This window comes from Epinephelus moara, chromosome 3, assembly GCF_006386435.1.
Source record: "Epinephelus moara isolate mb chromosome 3, YSFRI_EMoa_1.0, whole genome shotgun sequence".
Classification (NCBI taxonomy): Eukaryota; Metazoa; Chordata; class Actinopteri; order Perciformes; family Serranidae; genus Epinephelus; species Epinephelus moara.
Window position 1 is genome coordinate 33191754 of NC_065508.1, and position 22293 is coordinate 33214046.

The following is a 22293-nucleotide window of genomic DNA, read 5'->3' on the forward strand; positions in this document are numbered from 1 at the left end:
GTAAAGACGTACCTGCACGAGTAAAAGTGAAGGACTGAACTGCAATTCAAACAAAAGATAAAGCGTCATGAATCATACATATTGATATCAAAAAGATGCAGCTATATCTCATGCACACAAACATTGATGAAAGCAGGTGCAGCCCTTTCATCTTTGGTTTGCTTCTCCATTTATCACTGATGGTATGTCAGCGCTGATCACATTTTGATGAAACTTGGGGAGCTAATGCATCTAACCACTGCATAATCCAATCGGCAGAAATAATGTTGGCATTGTATGTTTCTTACATTTGCACTTTATTATGTAGCAGATAAGTTGAAACTTTAAAGTTTAGACAACGCTGTGATTAATGTGTGGTTAGGTTTAGGCACAGAAAGCACTGGTCATATTTTGGCTTAAAATACCTGGTTTTTGGGGGCACAAACCCCGCTAGAAACACAGTGTTATCTCAGTAAGAAACAAATACTTTTCATGTCACCTTCCCTGCTAGAGAAACAGCGACCGGTCGCTAAAAAACACCCACATTCGGTGCCTAAAAAGCTGCTGGAAACAAAGCAATGACTCACTAAATCACAACCAGTTTTGTTGTTTGTTCATCCTTAACAGTGGTCTGCAGCTTGGCAGGGGTCTCCCCTAGGTGACACACCATCCATCATCCCCTCCACCCTCTGATGACACAGGCTCAATCTCAATACACCCCTTGCCCCCACCACTTAGCCCTTACCCCTCTGTTTTGCCTGTTCATGTCTAGGGGTAGGGTGTCCTGATTCATGTTGGGATAGAGGGGTATGGTGAAGTGTTAGGGCTGGAAATGTGTTTTCTTTATGGATAATAATTGAAAATTTTGATAGTTTAATGTTTCAGTGTATTTGGATCCTTTTCTTTTTTACAAGCATAACAAATAACCGCTAGTATTATACTGATGTCTCTGTGGCTAATTAGCTAGCTAGCTAAAGTAACATTGTTATTGCTGATTTGAAGATGACAGTCCCACATTTTGACATATTTCTATGTTGCATTAACCCCCTTTGATGGCATATGACGCCTGAAATTTAATTAAAGTCTAAAGAACTCCTCCAGTATCAGTGCAGACTGGCAGGGTAGGAGCACAGGTTGCTAACATTAGCCTACAGAGCACTGGTAATGGCCTATTTTGGCTTATTTAATGACTTGTTTGATCGAGAGATAGCGTGAAACTTAAGGTGTGAACGAACTGTGAGTGTCCATGCTTTTCTATCTCCGTAAGATAAATGGCAAATGTCTGTCATGATACCATTATTACCACAGTTGCATCTGTTAACTTAATGCCAAGACGACTATTGATCATGTATCAGGATCATGAAGGGCTTTCCCATTTCATAGGAAAGATTTAAACAATATCCCCCTGTAACTCTGTTCCAAGGGGCAAAGGGAGTAGGAGTAAAAATAACAAATAGGACTGGGCCAAAGTCAGCTCATATACTATGTCACTTTAGAAATGTTGATATGATACATATGAAACGTGCAAATGTAATGCATTTGTGGTTTGCAGAATCGTACAATGCCAGCATTTTCTTCTGGCGACTGGGCTGTGCATTCAGGCATTTGAATTACACTGATCGTCCCGAGGGACAAAGTTCAGATGAAGGTGACACATTTGACCCCCTTTGTTCAGGGGCATCTGCATCATCATTATTGTTTTTTATTCCAAAATAGAAACTGGAGCACGGATGTAGTCTGCTACATTTAAGTATCTAATACCAATATGACTGATGTTGGTTAACAAATATTTAAACACACAACATATACATGTGTATTTAACATTTCAATAAATCATAGAATATTTTTTATCTTAACCATCCCTGTAAAAAACGCCATATTTCCTCTAAAATGAAAATGTGGTGTTTGGAATTAAACCCCTCAATTTGTTTTGAGAGAAGGGATCAGAGATGCAGCACTCAATCATGTAAATCCCTGCTGAATTAGGAAATCGCGGTGCTCTCTCCCCAAGTCACTACAATAAAAGCTGCAATACACATTATGGTAATGGCACACAGCTATATATGCTTGACTCACGGAGGGATAAAGGAATATTTCATACGTAAACCTAGACGCGCCTCGTGTTAATGTGCAAACAACACCAGCCATGGTCTGATAATGGAAGGGGATGTTAAATTACTTATCTTGCATGAATGTATTAGACTGTTGAGGTGCGGTGCTGATGGAACTCAGCACAGTTGATGCACATCAGTGCACAGTGAATTAAAGTAAATAGGGCCTATTTCCATCTGTGCCGCATATATTTCCTTTGTTCTGCATTTTAGCCAGCTCAAATGGAGTCACATCTGTGATGACATCAGCTTTCGTTGGAGAGAGAGACCCCGGTGTGCTTTGAGATTCTGTGTTGGTGCAGAACCATGTAAATTGATTTTTTTTACCTGCATAGTTGCTGAGTCCCTTCCTCTTTTTTCTCCTCCAGTACAGCCAGGCACTGAAGCCCATGAGGACAATCCAGCAGGCCCCTCCCAAACCGGCGATGAAGGCCGGCTGCTTCACCACGTCTGAGATGCTATTGTTGCCCTCCGATCCCGTCATCACGTCCCTCAGTTCTGCACCTGCATCCACACAGAGAAGAGACAAATGAACAAATAATTGTATTTTGGTAGTTGCTGTGCGTGGAAATCATTTGGGATAAAAATGAAATCAATTTCATTTTCACTGTGCTCCGACACAACATCTACAAAAACAACAACAACAACAACAACAACAACAAATGTAAATAAAAATGAATAAATACCTGACAGAAGAGGACAATGTGAATGAAAGACAAACTAACAATAACAAGTACCTTTATTATTTGTGTAATTGTGTGTATGGGTTCTTTTTTTTTTTTTTTTTGGCTCACTAGGAAACTCAATTACGGAAAAAACAAATTTTCAATAAAAGCCAAAGATCCATTGTTCAGGTCATATTATGCACTTTAGAAAGAAAATCAAGAGAGCGTGTATTAAAGACACATGGAGCACAGGAACAGCTAAAAGATGAGACCATGAATAAATGACAAAAAAAAATAAAAATACACAGGGGGCAAGTGTGGAAAAAGCAAAAAACAAAAAAACAAAACAAAAACAAAAACACAGCATCAGTGCATCCAATATGTAGGCAGAGTAAATCAATTCAGCAGAGCACTTATCAACTTGAGCTGCAAGACACGAGATTGACAGAGCAGCTCTGACAGAGTTTGATTTTCTGTTGCAGCTACTGTGCTGTGAAATTAGATTCACAGTCTCCAGCAGGAAACTCCCCCCTCCCCATCATTAAGCTTCAGTCCACAGGCCTGTGTTTCCCTTTCTCTGTGTGTTAAGGGTGTTATTATATATCAGTCAAAAGTCACAGATGAAGAGCATCTGGCCTGGGCTGCGATATTGATTCTGGGCTTATATACTCTGGGCATCCTTTAGCCATTTGATAAGATGTGATAGGCTGATAAGCTCCTACAAAAACACTGTCTACTTTGTTAGCGCCAGCTGCCCACATATTGAAGAGGATTATTGATATGGCTAACAGTACTTGGCACAGTGTTACCAGACACTACTCTTAATGAATCACAATTGATTTCTCAGTAGACGTCTGTGTTGTAAAGCGCAATCTTCTTTCTTCAAGTGCAATAAATTGACAAATCATTTCTTCAGAACCCCAGTCTGTGATGGAGACCTCGGTGCCCCCATTATGAGGTCATTTTATTTGACTCCAGGTTTGGTGTGAGTGTGTGTGAGTGGATTACCCAAGATGATGAGCTGGGGTTTGCTCTTGACCCCCACCCCTGCGCTTGTGCCTGCAGCCACCTCCACATGGTACTGCACTCCGGTCTGCAGCCCCCCAACAACCACTGAACGGATGGTTGCATCCACAGATTTATTGACGTGAAAGCGGGTTTCGTTGGCCAGACACCAGATCTGACAAAGACAGACACACCAGACAGACTTTATTGTAAGGTGCAGTGCATTACTAAAATATTCCATTTGCGACAGTGTATCCGGCGCACAGTTTGATCCCACCTTGTACTCCTGAATGATACCATTCTGTTGGTCAGAGGGAGGAGGGTCCCATGATACGCTGATGGATGTGCTGTTGTGGCTCCCCACTGTCAACACTGTGACTTGCTGCGGAGGTGCCCCAGGTGCTGATGGGTAAGAGAAAAAAATGATTTAGCATATTGTTTTTTAACAGAAAAGTCAAAGAAGGATTTGTCTCACCCACATCCTCAACTCATATTCATACAGCAAGTCACACAACAAGGTATTCTCTAAGCCAGCATGGCAGATGGCTACCAGAGCACTTTATCTCAATTTCATTTCCTAATGATAGTTTTTTTTTTTTCTTTTCGGGATGCACTGGGACCTTTAAAATGCACCATTCTTTCATTATACTGAGTTTAAGATTCTATTATCTTACTGGCATCAGAAGTTTTACACACCAAGCATTTAAGGTCCAAATTGCACTTTACTAATTGCACATTTGATAACCATTCCAAGCAGAGCAGCAACTTTAAAAATGAGTGGAATTTCAGCAGCCAAGAAAAAATGGCTAAGCCCATAGCTAACATCATTCCCATAATGGATTAGAACCATTACGACCACATGTAAATGCATTCAAAGTAGCTGTATTCAATTTTGCATATCTTATCTGACTGGAAATGGTCAGTCTCCATGTCCTGTAATGAGGATTCTGAGATGGCTTGTCAACAGAAATGTGGCATTATGCCTCACGGTGCCAAATTCAAACTTCCTCTTTAATGGGCCATTTTTAAAAAATGTACCAAACTGGCCTGATAACCTGCTTGGACAGATTGGCAATTTAAAGAGACTGCAGGCAGCAGGAGGCAAACACCATGTCTATGCAACTGTGCAAATCATCATCTCTCACTGAACGGACTCCACAACCGCTCTCGGCACACAGTTTCTCATGATTCCCATTAAAACTATCATTATGTTCTGACTGAGTGGATGAAATAACTACTCTGCACCCAATTAAGGAGCTGCAAAAAAAGAATGCTATCTGCAGTGGATCCATGTAAGCAAGGCACTGAATGCCACGGAAGCACAGAGAAGCCAAAGCAGGTGGGCCATGACGGGACTGTCTTGTTTGCCACCTGGCCAGAGAGCAACATGGTTACTGTGACTTCTCCAGATGGGATTGGTATTGTAAATGAATGAATTGAGAAATGCAATGAACATGTGCACAGTGTCTCAGCAAGGAAACAGGGAAGAGTGATTCTATTGCTAGATCAGAGTGTTAAAACCAGGCCATATTAGAAGTGCAAAGATTGTCTGCATCAGTGCTGAGACTGACCTCTGCAAGTCTTTTTACATCTGGAAAGCTCTCTGGCTCAGTTAACTTATAAAGTAAATAATGGCTAAACAATAGATTTTTTTAAGCTGAAAAGATGAAACAAATCTCCCTGAATGCGCTTAAAAGAGAGGCTCTAAACAGATATGGCAGGTCGGCAAAATATTTGACAGCCTGGCAGTACAAAGGAATTAAATCTGCCATATGAGAGGCACTTTATTTCTATTACGTTTAACAAATTGACTCAGCCCAGTTTGAGGATATCTATATTCAGCCATTTGGACTGTATTGACTTTCTAAAGCAATTACTGTTAAACCAACTCGCACAGATCTGCACTGTCACAATATAGTGATGATTCCACTGCTCAGAAAGCAAAATGGCTGTAAATTTAAAACTCTGACATTATGATATAGTATTTATGCTGGGATGCCATCTGGCATGGACACAAATAATCTTGCTTAAAACAGTCATTACCCAGTATAAATGCAGGTAGACTGTATGGAAGGAAGTCAACCTTTCCAAATTATTTGGATTGCCTACCGGCATTCTGAAAAAAAAATCAATACTTTCTCTGTGGCTCTCCAGCTCCTAATTTCTAAAGCAATCCATCATCTTTGTCAGCCAAATTTCACAAAATCAAATCACAATCATAAATCTATTGAGGGAAAAACAAGCAATCAAAAGCTTCCAATGGAGCGCAATATGCCACCAGTATTGGAACATTGTTGAGTTTGCAACACTTCAGCCAGGAACTGTTAGCATATTATTTCTCTTTTGGATTTGATTTTCTGAAAAAAAAAAAAAAAATTATACAAAGCTGCTCAGTAGCCAGAGGTTGGACTTTTACACTACCACATGGGCACAGAATAATAGCTATGACCACTGGCTAAAATATGCACCCAGTTTCACATAGTTATTTGCGCTACGATCATGTCAAAGATTTGACTGTCAGAGATTTAACTTAAAGCTACAGTTGGTCATTTCTGTAAAAAATAACTTTCCATCATATTTGCTCAAACTGTCACTATACCTGCACAAAAGTACATATGACAGATAGTCTGTGAAAAAAAAAATCAGGTTCCTCCTCCCACTTCCTTTGCTTCTAATTGCATTTGCGAGAATCCACTCTGCCTGAAGGAAAACATCCAATCAGAGCCGAGGAGTCTCTAACGCAGCTGTCAATCATGTCAATCACTGCTTGCGAATTGCTGTCAAACTGTCAAACTAGGCAGCGCTGATCAAATATGAATATGTGCAGTCAGCAGCGTAAGGATGTTATCATGGGTCCCAGTGCCTACTATTATGAGAGAACCTAGTGCCAGGTTTTGTGCCAAAACTAGCTACCATGTATCATCTCGTCTTGTCACATGATCAAAAAGAGACTTAAAACTGGACGACATCAACATACATGTTACCCAGTGATCATGACTTCATATCTGTATATGACAAAAATACCACAGACAATAATATTTTTTTAAAGTTACCAACTACAGATTTAACTTAAAACTAAGTATGTATATGCATTTTGAGTAAATTAATGTGAGTGCACCATCAAGCAAGTAAGCTCCAGTTTTCCAAATGTCATTCCAGTCGTGCTGTTTCAGCAAACTGATGGAGCTTGCCCGCTCAGTCAAAGGTTTACATTAAGGGAAGACAGGAACCATTAAGTGTAGTTCTGCAATTTCCGTACGTACGAGAACAATCCCTGAGGATGAATAATGGCTACACTACCAGTAATGACTCAGGATAACATTACAATAAATGGTCACAACAGCGGAAAAGGTCAAAGAGTATGCTCTTAATAATGTGACTAATACTGATATTAAGACTGATGAACACAGCAGCTAGAGAGTAATTTAAAGCAATTAAGGCTTCCAATGTCTGAGGGAACATTTCAGTTTTTATTCACAGCTGTGCAATTAAACAAAAGGCACTTAAGCTGCTTAATGTTCTGCTATACAGGGTATAAAGTGGTAAACATAACCTGGTATGCAAATGAGTGCATCAATTAAGCTAATTAGTTCATGAATTAGCAAACATTTCTTTGTCAACATACCTGTCCACATATAACTTGCAATGTAAAATAAACTCTATCAAGCAGGATCAGGGAGATCTCCACATAGGATGACCTCTTTTCTCTTCACTGCCCCTGTTGTCATGGTCTCATAGTATCAGTACATCTTCTTCTGAACAGCTATATCTGCCTTGGACTTAAGCACACCATAGCATTTTCTGTTGTTTGCCATTGGCTTTGGTGGAAAGTCTGAGGATGGCAGTGATGACGGTGACGTCACAGAGCCTTCTGCCTTTGGCCACATTACTCACACCAACAACTCATCGAAAGGATGTGAGGATCATTAATCTTCGTTCACAATTTCCCCTGTATGCAGTGGGAGACACCAGCTGTTTTGACCTCAGAGACCCTTAAGATGCCCTCTGCTACGGTTTCTCAAAGGCAGCAGCACATTCCCAATCTGCCTTTGATGGATAGAGACTGTTTTTTCCCCCATAATTCTGCAGAGCAGCACATTTCATGTCTCTAGAGTATCAGTAGATCAAGCCAATTTTTCCTCTACCATGATGCCTCATAATATCCAGGATCCCAAGTAACTAGAGCTTATGCCCCAGTCCACAAAGACCTCTATTGAGCCTTTGTGGCCATTTTAATTGGGCTACAGTGAGGTGAATTTCTCTTTGTATGCCCGACTGTGGGGAAGATGCATTAATGGCCTCATCATGATTTGCTCTCACGGCAAGCCATGTTCCACACAGTCCAGCTGGTGCAGCACCTGAACACAATAAAGTACATGAAGAGGTCCCCATGCCCAGCCAGTGGGCACAACACAGTGTCTGTGAAGTAAGCATGCAAGTTCATTCTTGACCATGGAAAAAGTAGTGTTAAAAAACAATCCCAACTCAAAGGATAGCTTTTTCCTGAGCTTCCAACCTTATGACATGACTGCCATCCGTGAACAGAGTTTGCTCAGTTGATATAGAGTTGGTTCTGTTGTCATGAAAGTTGTTATGATGTCCAAAGCTGGACTTTAAGGAAAAAGCTATCGAGGGAATCTTTTGTCCTAGGTTTATCTAAAGGCAAATTTGTGCCCCTTTTGTTTTTGTTTTTTTCAAACAATATTTGTTTACATTTTGGCAAACCTGTGCCAAAACAGGTATGCTGAAATAACATTTACCAGTTTTTCTTTCTAATGTACCTGTGATCCTCAGGCAAGTTCTGGAGTTAGAAGGAGCATTTTTTTTCTATGACATTTAAGTGGATTTCTGGGCATTTGTTTGTCAAGGGTATCAGAGATACTGATATCCTTGGAAAGTCTAAGTCCCCTTAATTGTAAAAAATTACATATCATGTATGTATGTTGAGATTTGTTTCAACAATTTAAAGGAGTGCAATGTCTTTAAGAAAAACTACATCCCTCTGTGACAAGGGATTGGGACTATAATTGATTAATTGAATAATACTGCAAATTTAAATTTTATAAATAAATTATGCAACATGTTTTGTTACACTCAACTGTGCTACAAATAGTAAAATGTACAATATGTAATTTTCTGCAGGTAGACATCTCTGAATCAAACAGTAACAAAAGATGGACCATCATTGTTCAAGAGGTTTTTCAAGGGAGCAGCATTATCCACAGAAGTCTTTTCCTCTTTTCCTGAAACAAATGGACCAGGTGATTTGAACAGCTAATCTCCAATGCTGTTCGGCACAGCAGGGACTGTAGCCCAGTTTTCTCTGATTACTTGAGATCCTTCATCCTATTAAAGCATGTAGTTAAAAACAACCAAAATCTAAAAAAAGTACCATAAAAATGTGGCTTAAAACTGTATAAAAAGTCAAAGTATGACAGCTTCAGGTGACGTACATGGTCTGCGTCTTTCATTAAAATTACAGATTTCTCTGGTTTTGAAAATTATTGCAAAAATTTGCGTAATATTATAAATACTATACACAACTCAACAAAATATACAACATTGGTCTAGTCTTTTCTGACATTTTAATGGGGAAAAGTTACAAATTATATTTTTAACCTAAGAAGAATCAGTAGCTGATTGTTTGACCTGCATAATAGGAGGGCAAGAACAACACCAAGAAGTGTTAACTCCAATAAATTGGAGATTGGAACTGTGTGTGTGCATGTTGGTAGATGGGTGGTCATATCACGCAGGTCTGGTTGGTGTGTGACGAACACATGGCAGCAGGGGTCCACAGAGGAGTAGAGAGAGAGTTGAGCTTATGTCAAAGGAGACAGTTTCTGCCCTCCCCCTCTGCCCACCAACCCACTGAGGCCCAGGCTTGTCACAGACCCCCACTGCGCTGTCTGGGAAACCTGTTTTCGCACACAGGGGACATGGCACTGCAGCAGCATGCATGTGTGGGCGGGTGTACTTGAAATGCCATTATCCGTTACTATCTAGCCATGAAGCCATTACTAGCAGCAACTAAACATTAAAGTAGGTAGAACCATTTACACAAGAGCATTTCTCTCATGCGTAAGTAACTAAATCTTACATTCCTTGCAACATAAAGTTAGCAGAGAAATTGACTTTTGTCAGAAATGTGAATTAATTTGTCGCTTACCTTCTTCCATGGTGCGTGCTGTCATGGATTCACTGTCTGCACCCTGGAACTCATTGAAGTATGGCCGCACTTTAATCTCATAGACTATGCCTTTCTTCAGACCGGCGAGAGTTATGTCCCTCTCCGAGGCGACCTTCAAGTCCTCTATCTGCCATGGCCCTGGGGAGGGCAGCCCTGACGTCTGCCGGTACAGAACGCGGTAGCCTTGAATAAACTGGGATGGATTCTCCACCTGCAAGGAGAGGAGAAGGAGAGAGAGTGGGATGAAGACATGCTGTACGGTAATGATGTGGGAGGTGGCGTACATCTGTGTGTAAACTGCTTTGGAGCTGTGGATCAGCATTCACTTTGTGTCCTTTGTCAGTGACAATGCACGCTTAGTTAATCATACAGTTTAATTAGCAGCAGAGAGGCAAGAAACCGCATGAAGAGAGTTGTAGTGTATTTGCCAAAGCTGAACAGCACCCCCGAGTCAGACCTTCAGCACAATTTGGACTCAAAACACTGGATCAAAATAGCCAGATTTTTTTTCTTCTTTGCTGGTGCATTTCAGGGGAAGAGTAAAATATGTAACACATACAAGTCATAGTAATGGCTTGTTAACAAGCACAGAAGCAAGAGAAGGCTTTTACAAGTGATATAAAGCAGCTGTTTATCATCACACCAGTCAAAATAGGCTGAATCTCTTTCCTTCCCCTACACTCCTCTCTCTCTTTGTGTCCTCACTCCAACTTTATTAACAAAATGATTTTTGACTCTGAAAGCCCTATAAACACACAACGTAGAGCCACTCATGTTTTTGTTTTCCTATGTTTCTTGAACACAGAATTTGAATTTACATGGTTGAGGCCATGGATCAAAACAAATTACCCTCGTCTGTGTCCACTTTCCTATTGTCTTCGAAGATAGTCCCAGAACTGATAAAGGGGACAATAATAATGAATCTGAACTGCACTGGACCTTGGGAACACAGGCCCTCAGGAACATAGGACCTTGGAAATATAGGAACTTAGGAACATAATGTGAACAAAGGGCCTTGGGAACATAGAACCCTGGGAACATAGGTCCTTGGGAACATAGAACCGTGGGAATATAGGAACTTAGGAACATAAGACCTTGGAAACACAGAAACCTCGGAACACAGAACCCTGGGAACACAGGGCCTTGGGAACACAGGATCTTGGGAACATAGGACCTTGGGAATGTATGACCTTAGGAACATAGGTTCTTGGAGACATAGAACCCTTGGAACATAGAGCCTTGGGTACACAGGACCCTGGGAACATAGGACTTGGAAATATAGGAACTTAGCAACATAGGACCATGGAAATATACAGCCCTGGGAATATAGAACCTTGGGATTATAGAAATTTAGGAAAATATGACAGTGGAAAGACAGAACCCTGGAATCCTAGGACCTGGGAAACATAAGACCTTCGGAACATGGGATCCTGGTAGCAAAGCACAGTGGGAACACAGGACCCTGGTAACATAGGACCTTGGGAATATAGGGCCTTGGTAACATAGAACCTTGGAAACATAGGACCCTGGGAATATAGGACCTTGGGAACATAAAGCTTTGGCAACATAGAACCCTGGGAACATACTAGACTCCTGTTACAACTAAGTGAGGGACACTTTGTTGAGCAACTCTGTTTTGACACCTGACATTTAGCAAAGTAACAGATTGTCCAATTAAACTTTACTGAGATATGAAACTCCAAACTGGAAATAGACATACGTGCAGCTGTTCCCACGGGACATGAACAGGGCAACAAAGACTTCAGACAAAATCCAATAGTGCACACAAACCACTTTAATACAGGCACTTTTGCTTGACATTGGGTAATGAATGAGTGTTTTTCACACAAATGGAGCCTGGTGAAATAACGTCCATGTAGCCATTCAGATCGTCCACAAACGTAGGTTTATCCTGTCACTGTGTCAGGCTGCAAGCGGCATTACAGTATATGGTTGTCGTACAGACGAGCATGAAATAGCAGACTAGAGTATGCCCATCCTAGGTGTGTCATTAACCTACAGCAGCAGGCAGTGGGGACACCTTGCCAACAGACAGGACATTTCCCAGATAAAGGACTGACTGCAAACTGCCTCCAGAAGTGACACATGTAGCACTTAATGGTGATGTATTTGTCCTGAATAGAAACATTAGTCTTGATTCCTGCATCACCTCAAACCATTCGAAATTGATGGAGCACCAGCTGCTCAGACTATGAATGTGTAGCCATCCGTCAATGTTTACTCTGTCTGTGCGCCAGCTAATCCAAAACATAGTGACATGCCAAGTATAAAGTTCCCAAACAAGCTTAGGAAAGATCTGCTTTTCTGCTCTGATGGTAAAACTACTATAAATCACCATACATTATAAAATGTTATATAAGCACTCACAGTCCATGTGACCTGCACTGAAGTCGAGCTGAGGACCACAGGGTTATGCATGCTGACCACCACATCCCCCAGCTCCTTCTGCACGCGACGATGGTCTACTCCCTGTGCTGTGGGACTAATGTCTGGGAGAGAGAGAGAGAGAGAGAGAGAGAGAGAGAGAGAGAGAGGGAGAGAGAGAGAGAGAAATGCAGACATGTGGCGTGGAATATTGATGCCTATCACAAAAAAATCATTATAATACATTCTTATTTCTGTACCTTGGGTCCTGACAGGCTCAGACATAGGGCTGGGGTCCCCAAGCCCTTGAGCATTGACTGCCCTGATGATGAACAGGTAGACAGTATTGGGTCGTAGGTCCTTGACTGTGAACTCTGTGGACTTCACATGGTCTGCCACTGTCTGCCAGCTGTTACTCACCGACTGACTGTAGAGAGAGGATGATTAAATTGAATTAATTAGGAAGAATCTTTTCATTTCTATAGAGGTAATTTAGACAGTTTATTTGGGGCAACACTGGTAGACTGAGCTGTAAAAGACTGGAAGCAAAATCACGCAGCAATGACATGCCATACACACTTATGAAATCTTTAGAAATACTTCCTGTCATCGTCAAAAAGACTAATCAGGGTAACAGTCACTCTACGCCTTTGTAGTCCTTTCTTTTAGTCAACTATTTGGTGAGAAAAGGAAAAAAGCTAATTCTCACATGCCAGTCATTTCCTGCATGAAGTGGGCTTTTACTTGCCAAATAATTAGCATTCAAATTTAAATACTAAAATGGTTTTCACTCTTGTAAAATGAAATGTATAACTATAAGAGATGGGCCATCCAGAATATTCAGCATGAAACCGCCCTGGGTTGATTCAATGCCCACAGAATCACCCACAACTGCCATGAAAGTTTGGGGTCACTAAATGTAGCTGGAAGCCATAGGTCACAGACATACCCAAAAGCCTCGATGACATAGGAGGACACTGGAGAGCCTGCCTCTGGCCCTGGTTCCCATGACAACGAGATACTGCTCTTGGTAACATCAGTGACCTCTGGCTTGGAGGGGGGCCCTGGGAGAGCTGTGGCGTTGTGAGACATGAAGTCTACGAGGTCAGTGGAGTCTGACAAAGGAGGAAACGTAGAGAGACAAAATGAATACCTGCAAACACGAAAAATTTCAAACAATGTTGTGCTTAATATGCATGAAATTATATTAATGTTTCATATTAATTATTTCTACTGAGGCAGACCTCTAACATCCAAGTAGGCACTCCATGACGTTTCTCCACTGGAGCTGGTGGCAACACAGGTGTACAACCCCACATCAGACATCTGAGGAGGACAGATCATTGGAATTTCATTAAAGGGATACTTTACCATTGTTCAACCAGCTTTGTACTGTAACAATGTGGGTTGTATATGTAAATGAACTATGGTAAAACTCTGTTTATCTTACCAGCACCCATATCCCCCTGCTCCTTTCTTTTTTGCTTTTTTTTGAAAAAAATCTCCCTCCTCATCTCGAAGCTCGAATCCTCCAGATGACATATTTCAAGCAGATTTTCACTGGGTTTTTGGGCTGTTGCTCAAACTACAGAGTGTATAACCCCATTTTCCTGTGCCCCCCACTACGGAGGAACGTTATACAAGCGGATTAAGCGAGTGAGCCACCCTGCTCCGTCCTTCTCTCAAAATCAGACCAAACATAATTCGAGACATATGTCACCAGTCGGCTGCCATACTGTTTCCTGTGTAAAGCAAAGGCATAACCTGGAAATCCAGATGCCCCGCCCCTAGCAAATTCAAATTTTCTCTGCATGGGGATCTGGCCCCGACGAGCAGAGCTCGTTGAATCGCCATCGGACCAATCAGATCAGTCTATCTGACAGAGGCGGGCTCTGGGCGGGTGTAACATGATGAGGAAAGCGCTGCGCTGTAGGAGTTGAAAAGTAAACAGCCAAGATGGCAGCTGCCAAAGGACCGCATCCATTCAATTTAGCTTTGGAAGAAACGCTAAGCCAACTACACTTATCTTTTCCTTGAGAGAGGAAGAGAAGACTGCCCTAGAAGCCTTCACTTCCAGGAAGGACGTTTTTACCGTTTTGCTGACAGGATATGGCAAAATCATAATATATCAGTTAGCCCCACTATTCGGCAAACCAATGGGGCTTACTGCAATGAATACATCACCTTATGTTTTGCTCTGATTGGCTATCATGCTATCCAATTGTGTGCGGTGGCATTTAATATGCCTCAGTTAGTGCTGCCCCTTGGGTAGGAAGGGTGTATCAGTGAGGGCCAGACTCAAAATCTTTATAGATTTGAGTCTGGATTTCCTGGCTAGCGAAGGCATGTATAGTTACAGCCACATTCCATTTGAAGGCTACATGACACACCCATAAAAATGTGCCCACCACCATTACAAGACAAAAGCACCTACACCATGGACCGCGGAACGCATCTGAACAAGGGGGGGGGCCATAATTTCAAGTCACGCGGAGGGGGTGGGGGGGCATATGCATTGAAACAATATATTACTGATGTATTAAATAACATTGCGGAGCACTTTTTTTATTCCAACGCCACACAGTCACATCTACAGTACACGCATGAACACGAACGCAGGCTTGCTCAGATTAACCCCTCTGATCCCACTCTAACATTCACACACAACAGGCCAAGCCTATTTACACATAAACGCACAGATGAAACTATAGCAAACAACAAAGTACATCCAGTCCACAACCACAACCAAAACTCATCTTGCTGCCTTGAATCTAAATCAACATCATATTCATTATCATCACAAGTCAGCACTCATATCAGACTGATGTGCAGAGCCGCACACACACACACACACACACACACACACACACACCCAACAACAAAACAAGCGCAGCTGCGCAGTTACTGAAAAGTAACCAGAACGCTGAATTTCTGACCATTACCGCCCGCAACCGCAATGTGTATGTCCACTCCCGCCCGCTCCCGCAAAACTCTGAGAATTTATGCCCGCACAATAATAGAGATGCATTGATTTTGTGTCTTCTCCCGTCCCGCAGGAGAAAACACGTCATTTTATAGGCTATTAATAAAGAGATTCATGGGGTTGTTTGTTTCGTTTCCCTGGCCTGCATGTCTTTTGACGCACTGGTCAGGAATAGCGCTCCTATTTCGTTGTTTTCATTTAGTTTTTAATGAAATAAAGGCTGTTTTATATTCTATTCTCCTCCTCTGTATTTATTTAGGCTATTTTTCTACCTTTATATAATCACGCAGTGATTGAGGTTAAGGCAAGCCCGGTGCCAGGATGAGGTTACTGAGGGGGCAGTTAAAAATTACGAGGGGGCAAATATTTATTATGCAACATAGGTTCACACAGTGAGTTATAAAGAGTGTGCAGACGTGCGTAAAAGTCGCGCGTAATGACAGCTCGTCGCCGGTGAAACACAATAAACTGCACGTCTTCTTTCATGTTTGCCTCATGACAGATGGAGCTGACAGACAGACAGACAGACTCACAGACAGACAGACAGACAGACTCACAGACAGACAGGCGGAGCAAGCGGCAAATTGGTATGAAAGCTGGTTCAGGGCATATTCGTCCATTTATGAATAAATATGGAGTGGGAACGCTCATGTGCACCAAGTTTCTGTGTTGACATCCTGTCGCTAGGCTACATCTTCTTCTTCTTTTTCTTCTTCTTCTACTGTTTAATGGGGACCTGCGGGACCCAATCCCAATGCAGCCCTCTATGTCAGAGTACAAAAGTTATCCAGGCCATGGCCCCCCTGGCCCCCCCGGTTCCGCGGTCTATGACCTACACAATGGTTAATCAAACCCTGCTTCAACATGACATTGAGGCCAAATGTAGCCATTATCCACTGTATTCATTTAATTTATTAATCATAAGTAAAAACGTGATCCACCTTATAGGTGACTAAATGAAACCCTTACTCTTACCCTAGCTGTCTTTCTTTTAAGCTAACAGTTCATAGCTAGCTATGTGCTAACTTAGCATTTTCTTCAGGGCTTCTGCATCCGGACCAAGGAGTGAAGGGGGCTGATCAGGGGGCCGAAAAAATGTATCCACTAATTTACAGATGACTCTTTCCCAATATAAGTCTATGGGAAAAAGTCTTTTTGGGCAGAGGGCATCACGTGACAGACTCCAGAGTTGTGATTTCACTATTTGGTCGCTTCGAATATTGTCTCTGAAGCCTGGTACACTTCATGGGGGCCTACTCGAGCCACAGCTATACCTACATGGTGAAAATAGCCATGCTTGCATTATGTCACCCACCAGCTGGAGCATTTATTGGTCCAGTGCATTCTGGTACTTGTAGGTTTTTTTCACCTTTTGAGAGAAAGTAAATGGCACAGTCCTTTTCATCTGTTTTATCTGGTCATGTAGCACCAGCTTCAAAAGTATTTGTGACTTTCTACTGCATAGACAGCTTGGGTTTTATGAAAGTGAAAAGACCATCTTTCCAGCAGTTAAAGACTTCTTTAAGGCTCAAACAAGCTCCCATTTAATCTGCAGCATGACAACTTTAACAGGCTGGTTTCATAGTTTTAAAGGAAACCAACTTCAACGCTAAAAACCAAAGAGTTAGGTGAAGCTGTCTGTATGAAACTGACCCATAAAGATTTTCTCTGTAATACAGATAATACAGTTTTCAGGCTGTGCTCTGATGCTGTGTTCGACTGAATCTAGTAGTCTTTGTAACTCTGATCCCAGATGGTTTCTACAAGCTCTTACGTCACTCTGGGCTTTAGAAGGAGGTTCGCAGCTAGTAGTACAGTAAAAATGCATTAACCTCCACTGGCCTGCATTTGGCTGGAGAAAAGCCGGAGAGTGGATGAGGAAACTTTAACACCAGCCAATGAAAAAAAAGATCCCAGTAAGAGCTTACATTCATTTTCTTAATTGATTTGCTCCAATAATAGTCACCCCCTCTTTCCAGAGCCATCAACATTATCATCATCAGTGCTGACACAGGGAATAAGAGATATGACAATCTATTTTATATTGGCAATGCCTTTGGAGCCGCTCACAACTATGCTATCTCTCAAGAGAGAGTAGAAGAGAGTGACACAGGAAAAGCACTTTGACACTGTGACAGGACACTGTATATTGCACTTCCTCCATTATATTACCCCTTTTAGACTCCTCTCACTTGTCCCCGTCCTTGAAACCTTGATTCTAACTGCTGCCTCAGAGATTCAGACTAAATAGCAGCGTTTAACAACTCATAAAAATCAATACTCGCCATTCATCTTTTAAAAGCAACCCGACTGCATTTGTCCATTTGAATTACATTCAGCTGACATCAGCTGGCAGATGAGAGAATTTCTCTTTCCTCTTTCACATGCAATGAAGAAGTACAAACACAAAAACATTACTAGACATGTGGGTTTTAAGGTTTTGCGTTTCATGTGGATGAATGAATGTGTGATACATGTAGATTCAATCAAAAATAATGAAACACAGACAAATAGGATCCTTTCCCACTGAAGAGAAACACCACATTGCACTGTATAGGCTACATGTAAGTCGAATGCGAAATGTGTGCATAGTGTGATTTTTTGCAGGCACCCATCATAAGGAGATTCAACTGATTTGGTGCTGCAGAAAATGACTATTTTCATTTTGGGGTAAAACATTCTCTCAAAGACTAATTAACAATCCTTTGTTTTTATTAATTAATCCTCAGGTCCTGATAGAACCATCGCCAGTAAAACTTGATTGCTACGAGTTCCATTTCAGGTACAGAAAATAGGAAGAGAAATTTGGTAAAAGCTTTAACTCCCCCTCCAGACATGATTTAATGTACGTAAAAACACAAATTAATTTATTAATATTTTGTTCAACACGGCTTTCCAACATAATAGTTTTTAAAAAATATCTGAAAAGGGACTGGTAGCAGATCTCTTTCTCCATCATTAAGTAATTCTGAATCTGGCCTCTGCCACTTTCTCATGGTGCTACAAGGGCTAGATTGATGACCGCTTGACCCATGACTAGTGTTAGCGCTAGAGGAAACATCAGAGAGATTCAGCCATACATGTTTGAGCCTCTGTCAGACCCACACTCAGATGAGGAGTGTGTTGTGCACCAAAAACAGCAACCAGCAGACACAGGCCTAGCAGAAGCTGGTCGTGCTTATTGTAGTAAAAAAGGCTGCAATGGTATGAGATTTTCACAGTAACACAACCGTCTCAGAAAATATAGTGGTTGCATGGTATCTCATATAACAGAATTATTATTATCAGTCAGACTGATGCTTAAGAGACTGAAAACAGCAGGGTTATTTTTGGTTGAACTAATGTTTTATTACTACAACTGAAACTGGGAACAATTTTTTTTCTTTTAAAATGGAAGTATGTGTAAAAGTCTCTCTTTTGAAAATAAGTGAAATAAAGGTGAGCTTCTCCATCCAGTTGCATTGTTTGGCCAATATCCTAGATAAGAAAATGTATGCTGTGGGGTAACCATCAATTTTCATATCATGGTATACCTTGAAAGCCGTATACTGCTGCAACCCTAGTAGTAAACATCTTTTATTCGTTTATGATGTTTGTTAGATTGCAACTGGCAGAGACTGACTGAGCATTAGTGGTTGTCAAAACACACAATATTATCTGCTATGATGGGTTTTTGGTAGATAGTTGAAGGAAGCTCTAGAGTCCAATGTACACCTACCCCATGTTTGCTGTCAAAACTAACGCTAACTCTTGCTCTCTGTACTGATAAGTCCCTTCTGCGCTTATGTCTTATGTAAATGTTAAACATCTAAGTCTGTTCCCTTGTCCATATGTGCTTTTTTGTATTAATAAGTGATTAGCTTTCGTATTTTTGGCGTACCTAATCTAAGCTTGTCCGGGGACGTTTGAATCTCAGATTTTAGGGAAGTGCACCAATATTGGCCAAGGCCCCACAGAAGGCAGTTCAGCCTTGCTTCTAATCTTTTCTAGTGCCCACTTGCAGTATTGCACTGAAAAAAATCCCTTGCGACCCAAAAAGGATTTTCCCATCGACCTAGCCTGGTTCCAGATCATAGACCCTGCCCACTCAACTGAGTAGGCTTGCATCTCTGGTCTGGCATACTGCAATGAATTTGCGATTTATCTCGTCCAAACGATGGATGGACCAATGAACGCCGGGGGTGGGGGCGGGTCTAGCGATTAGCCAATCAGCGCCACGCTAATGGCGACCGCTACAGATCCTACAGACCACATTAACGATGCTATCGAGGTATTTCGCCACTACTCGCGTTAATGGAGGACCAAATTAAGGAAGCTGCTAAACTGGATTTAACGGCGATGCACGACGACGGAGACATTTTAAACGGGCAATGCTCGCTTGTTTTCGGCACCCCCGAGGCATGGATACTAATGACGTCAGATTCTGGGTGAGTCGTTGATCTCTACTGATTGGTTAGGGAAAAATCAAATTCCCTCCCCCTTGTAAATTGCCTTTAATGGAGGCGATGTCAGACTGAAGGTTCTGGGAGCTTCAGTCTGACACTTAGGCTACCATCGACCACCACTGTTAGGCTGTGTGCAGTTACTTTAGTGAGCACAATGTAGAGTTGATGGCCAAATTTATAAAAGTAAGATCCAAGTTGCAAAAGAAAAAAAAATCCTTTAATTCTATACAGTACATAACCAGTAGGTCATTGTGCCATCTAATGCTACATGTACAATTCTACATTCTAACTCACATGTGCATCTCTCTCTAATCAACTTTAACCCACCTTGGTATTCTGGATTTGAAGGCTGCCATGCTCCAGCAGGGAAAATCGCGGGTCCTTTCCAAGCAGACTGGCCCCATTCTTTCGCCAGGTGACTGTAGGCTCTGGGTCCCCTGATGCCTGACACCTAAGTAGGGACACACCTCCCAGTGCCTGCGTTTGGTTGGAAGGGCCCTGCCGGATAATGGGTGGAGGGCGGTCCTTCAGGGCTAGAGATAAGAATCAAGGAATAGGTGTTATTTTTGAACATACGTTTTTAGCACTGTAATTTTGATGTCGTCATCTTGGCACGTAGCAATGACTCTCTCTTTAACTGGTTAGATTTTGCCTGATTTACGGTGAAAGAAAAAACACATGACCTTATCACAAGGTGTTAATTTGTGATTGCAGTAATTGCATTAGTGACTGCAGGCCCAAGATGTTAGGGTTCAATCTGATGGATTTGTTGTGAGAGAAAGTGACTGTTTTGTGAGCTTTCTCCACAGTCAGGCAGTGTGCTCATGGCACTGCATCACACCTTTGAGCTTTAATTACTAGGTGAGGATTAACGATGCTTCACCCGTGGTGCTAATTACCATACCTTCTTTGTAACACCTCTCAACACATTCATGCCCGTCCTTTCTCNCACACACACACACACACACACACACACACAAAACTAAATTCTGAATTAGCATGCCAAGCAGAACAACAATACATCTCTTTTAAAGCTTTTTAAAGCATGTTATATCACCCAGAAAACAGCCTCTGCACTCCGCAACAGTAATTTCTGGAGTGTTGAAGCTCTCTAGGCCATGTAACTAGCCCCCGCTTTCAATTTCCTCACTGCTGCTCTCCACTGTTATCAGGTCTGTCTCCATTTGTACAAGTGTTTACAGCAGGTTTCCCCTGCCTTATCTTCCATCGTACCTCCTTCAGCACAATGAGGAACACGGCAACTCAAGCAGAATAGCGGAGAAATCGAGTACAACTAGGGTGCAGGTAAAGAAAGCAGAACCATGTGTGATATATGCCAGTGATTACAGAGGCTGAACGGTTTGCATTTATGCTGCAATATAAATGTCATCTACACTATGTTGCTGACATGCCTTTACGAGGATTTCACTATTGTATGTGAAACTGTTATGAACATGAAATAAAAGCTTCAGTAATCAGTCTTTTTTGGGGAACCTCAGTTGTACATATAATGTCTTTATATTGGCTAAAGACATACAGTACTGCATTTTCAGGAAAGCACTACATCCACTGTATAGCAAGCTAGCATTACCCCAGGCAATTAGAGAGTCAACGACAACATCATATTGCTGTTCCTAATTTAGCTGTAGTCCTGCAAGGAATGCAATACAGCTTTAGTGACAAGGGTAATAATAAAATGTTGCTTTTCGAGACTGTTAATCACATATCACTGCCACTGGCTGCTGAGGCTGCAAAATAAACTGAATTATTTTACAGTAGGTTTGCACATAAAGCGATGTTGGGAGACCTAAATACTAGTTGTATGCCTGCTACTGAGCGTATGTTGATTACTGAAACATTGATTCAATCAGCGTATCTAATCTAAGCATCTATCTCTGCAAATACCACTACCAGACTTGAGTTAAAAGGTAACTCTTGAGGTTCTGGATTGTACACTTTAATCCAGCATCACGCCGGTATCCACTTAAGCCTCCAGGCCTCCTCAGTGTCCGTAGAAAGTCTGTTGAAGCGATAGTACACACAAAATCTATCTAGTATCAAACCCCCTGCAGGCTTGAAATATGGCTTTGAAAAGAGTCTATCTTGCTTCAGCTTGGAGTCCCAGCAGTTACGATGGATTCTAATGGTGACCCAGTTTCAAATCCACCGAAGATTGTCAAACCACAATCTGCTGCATCTTACTGTAACTGTCTATCGGTATGTTTGGGTTCCAAATAACCTTCAGCTAAAACTGGCTAAATACAATACCTCTGTTTCAATCCTCACAAACAACCTTTCTCAGCTTGCAAGACTAATGCGCACACACAGTAGTGTGTGTGCATTAGAGTGCAATACCCGTGTTCTTACAGTGGTCAGAAGAACTGCCCTGTGCTCTCTAATTCTGCCCAAGAATCACTAGCTTCATCTTTAAGTTGGAGCACGTACCATTCTCTCAAGTCTAACTGGATAATTAAAAAGCCTGTCAGTCATATATCTGATGCAACACCCAGGCTGAAGCACTGGTCCATAT

General features: G+C 41.7%; 1 protein-coding gene across 1 annotated transcript in view; it reads right to left on the bottom strand.

Annotated features, from left to right (window-relative positions):
- LOC126387951 (roundabout homolog 2-like) overlaps positions 1–22293 on the bottom strand; it is a 113655-nt gene that overhangs the window by 14272 nt on the left and 77090 nt on the right. The window contains exons 9-18 of the mRNA XM_050040767.1: positions 20091–20296; positions 13580–13661; positions 13285–13450; positions 12596–12762; positions 12339–12460; positions 9930–10161; positions 4038–4162; positions 3764–3935; positions 2418–2594; positions 13–39 (exon numbers count right to left, since the gene is read on the bottom strand). Coding sequence (XP_049896724.1) covers positions 13–39; positions 2418–2594; positions 3764–3935; positions 4038–4162; positions 9930–10161; positions 12339–12460; positions 12596–12762; positions 13285–13450; positions 13580–13661; positions 20091–20296 — 1476 coding nt within the window. The remainder of the gene's footprint in view (positions 1–12; positions 40–2417; positions 2595–3763; positions 3936–4037; positions 4163–9929; positions 10162–12338; positions 12461–12595; positions 12763–13284; positions 13451–13579; positions 13662–20090; positions 20297–22293) is intronic.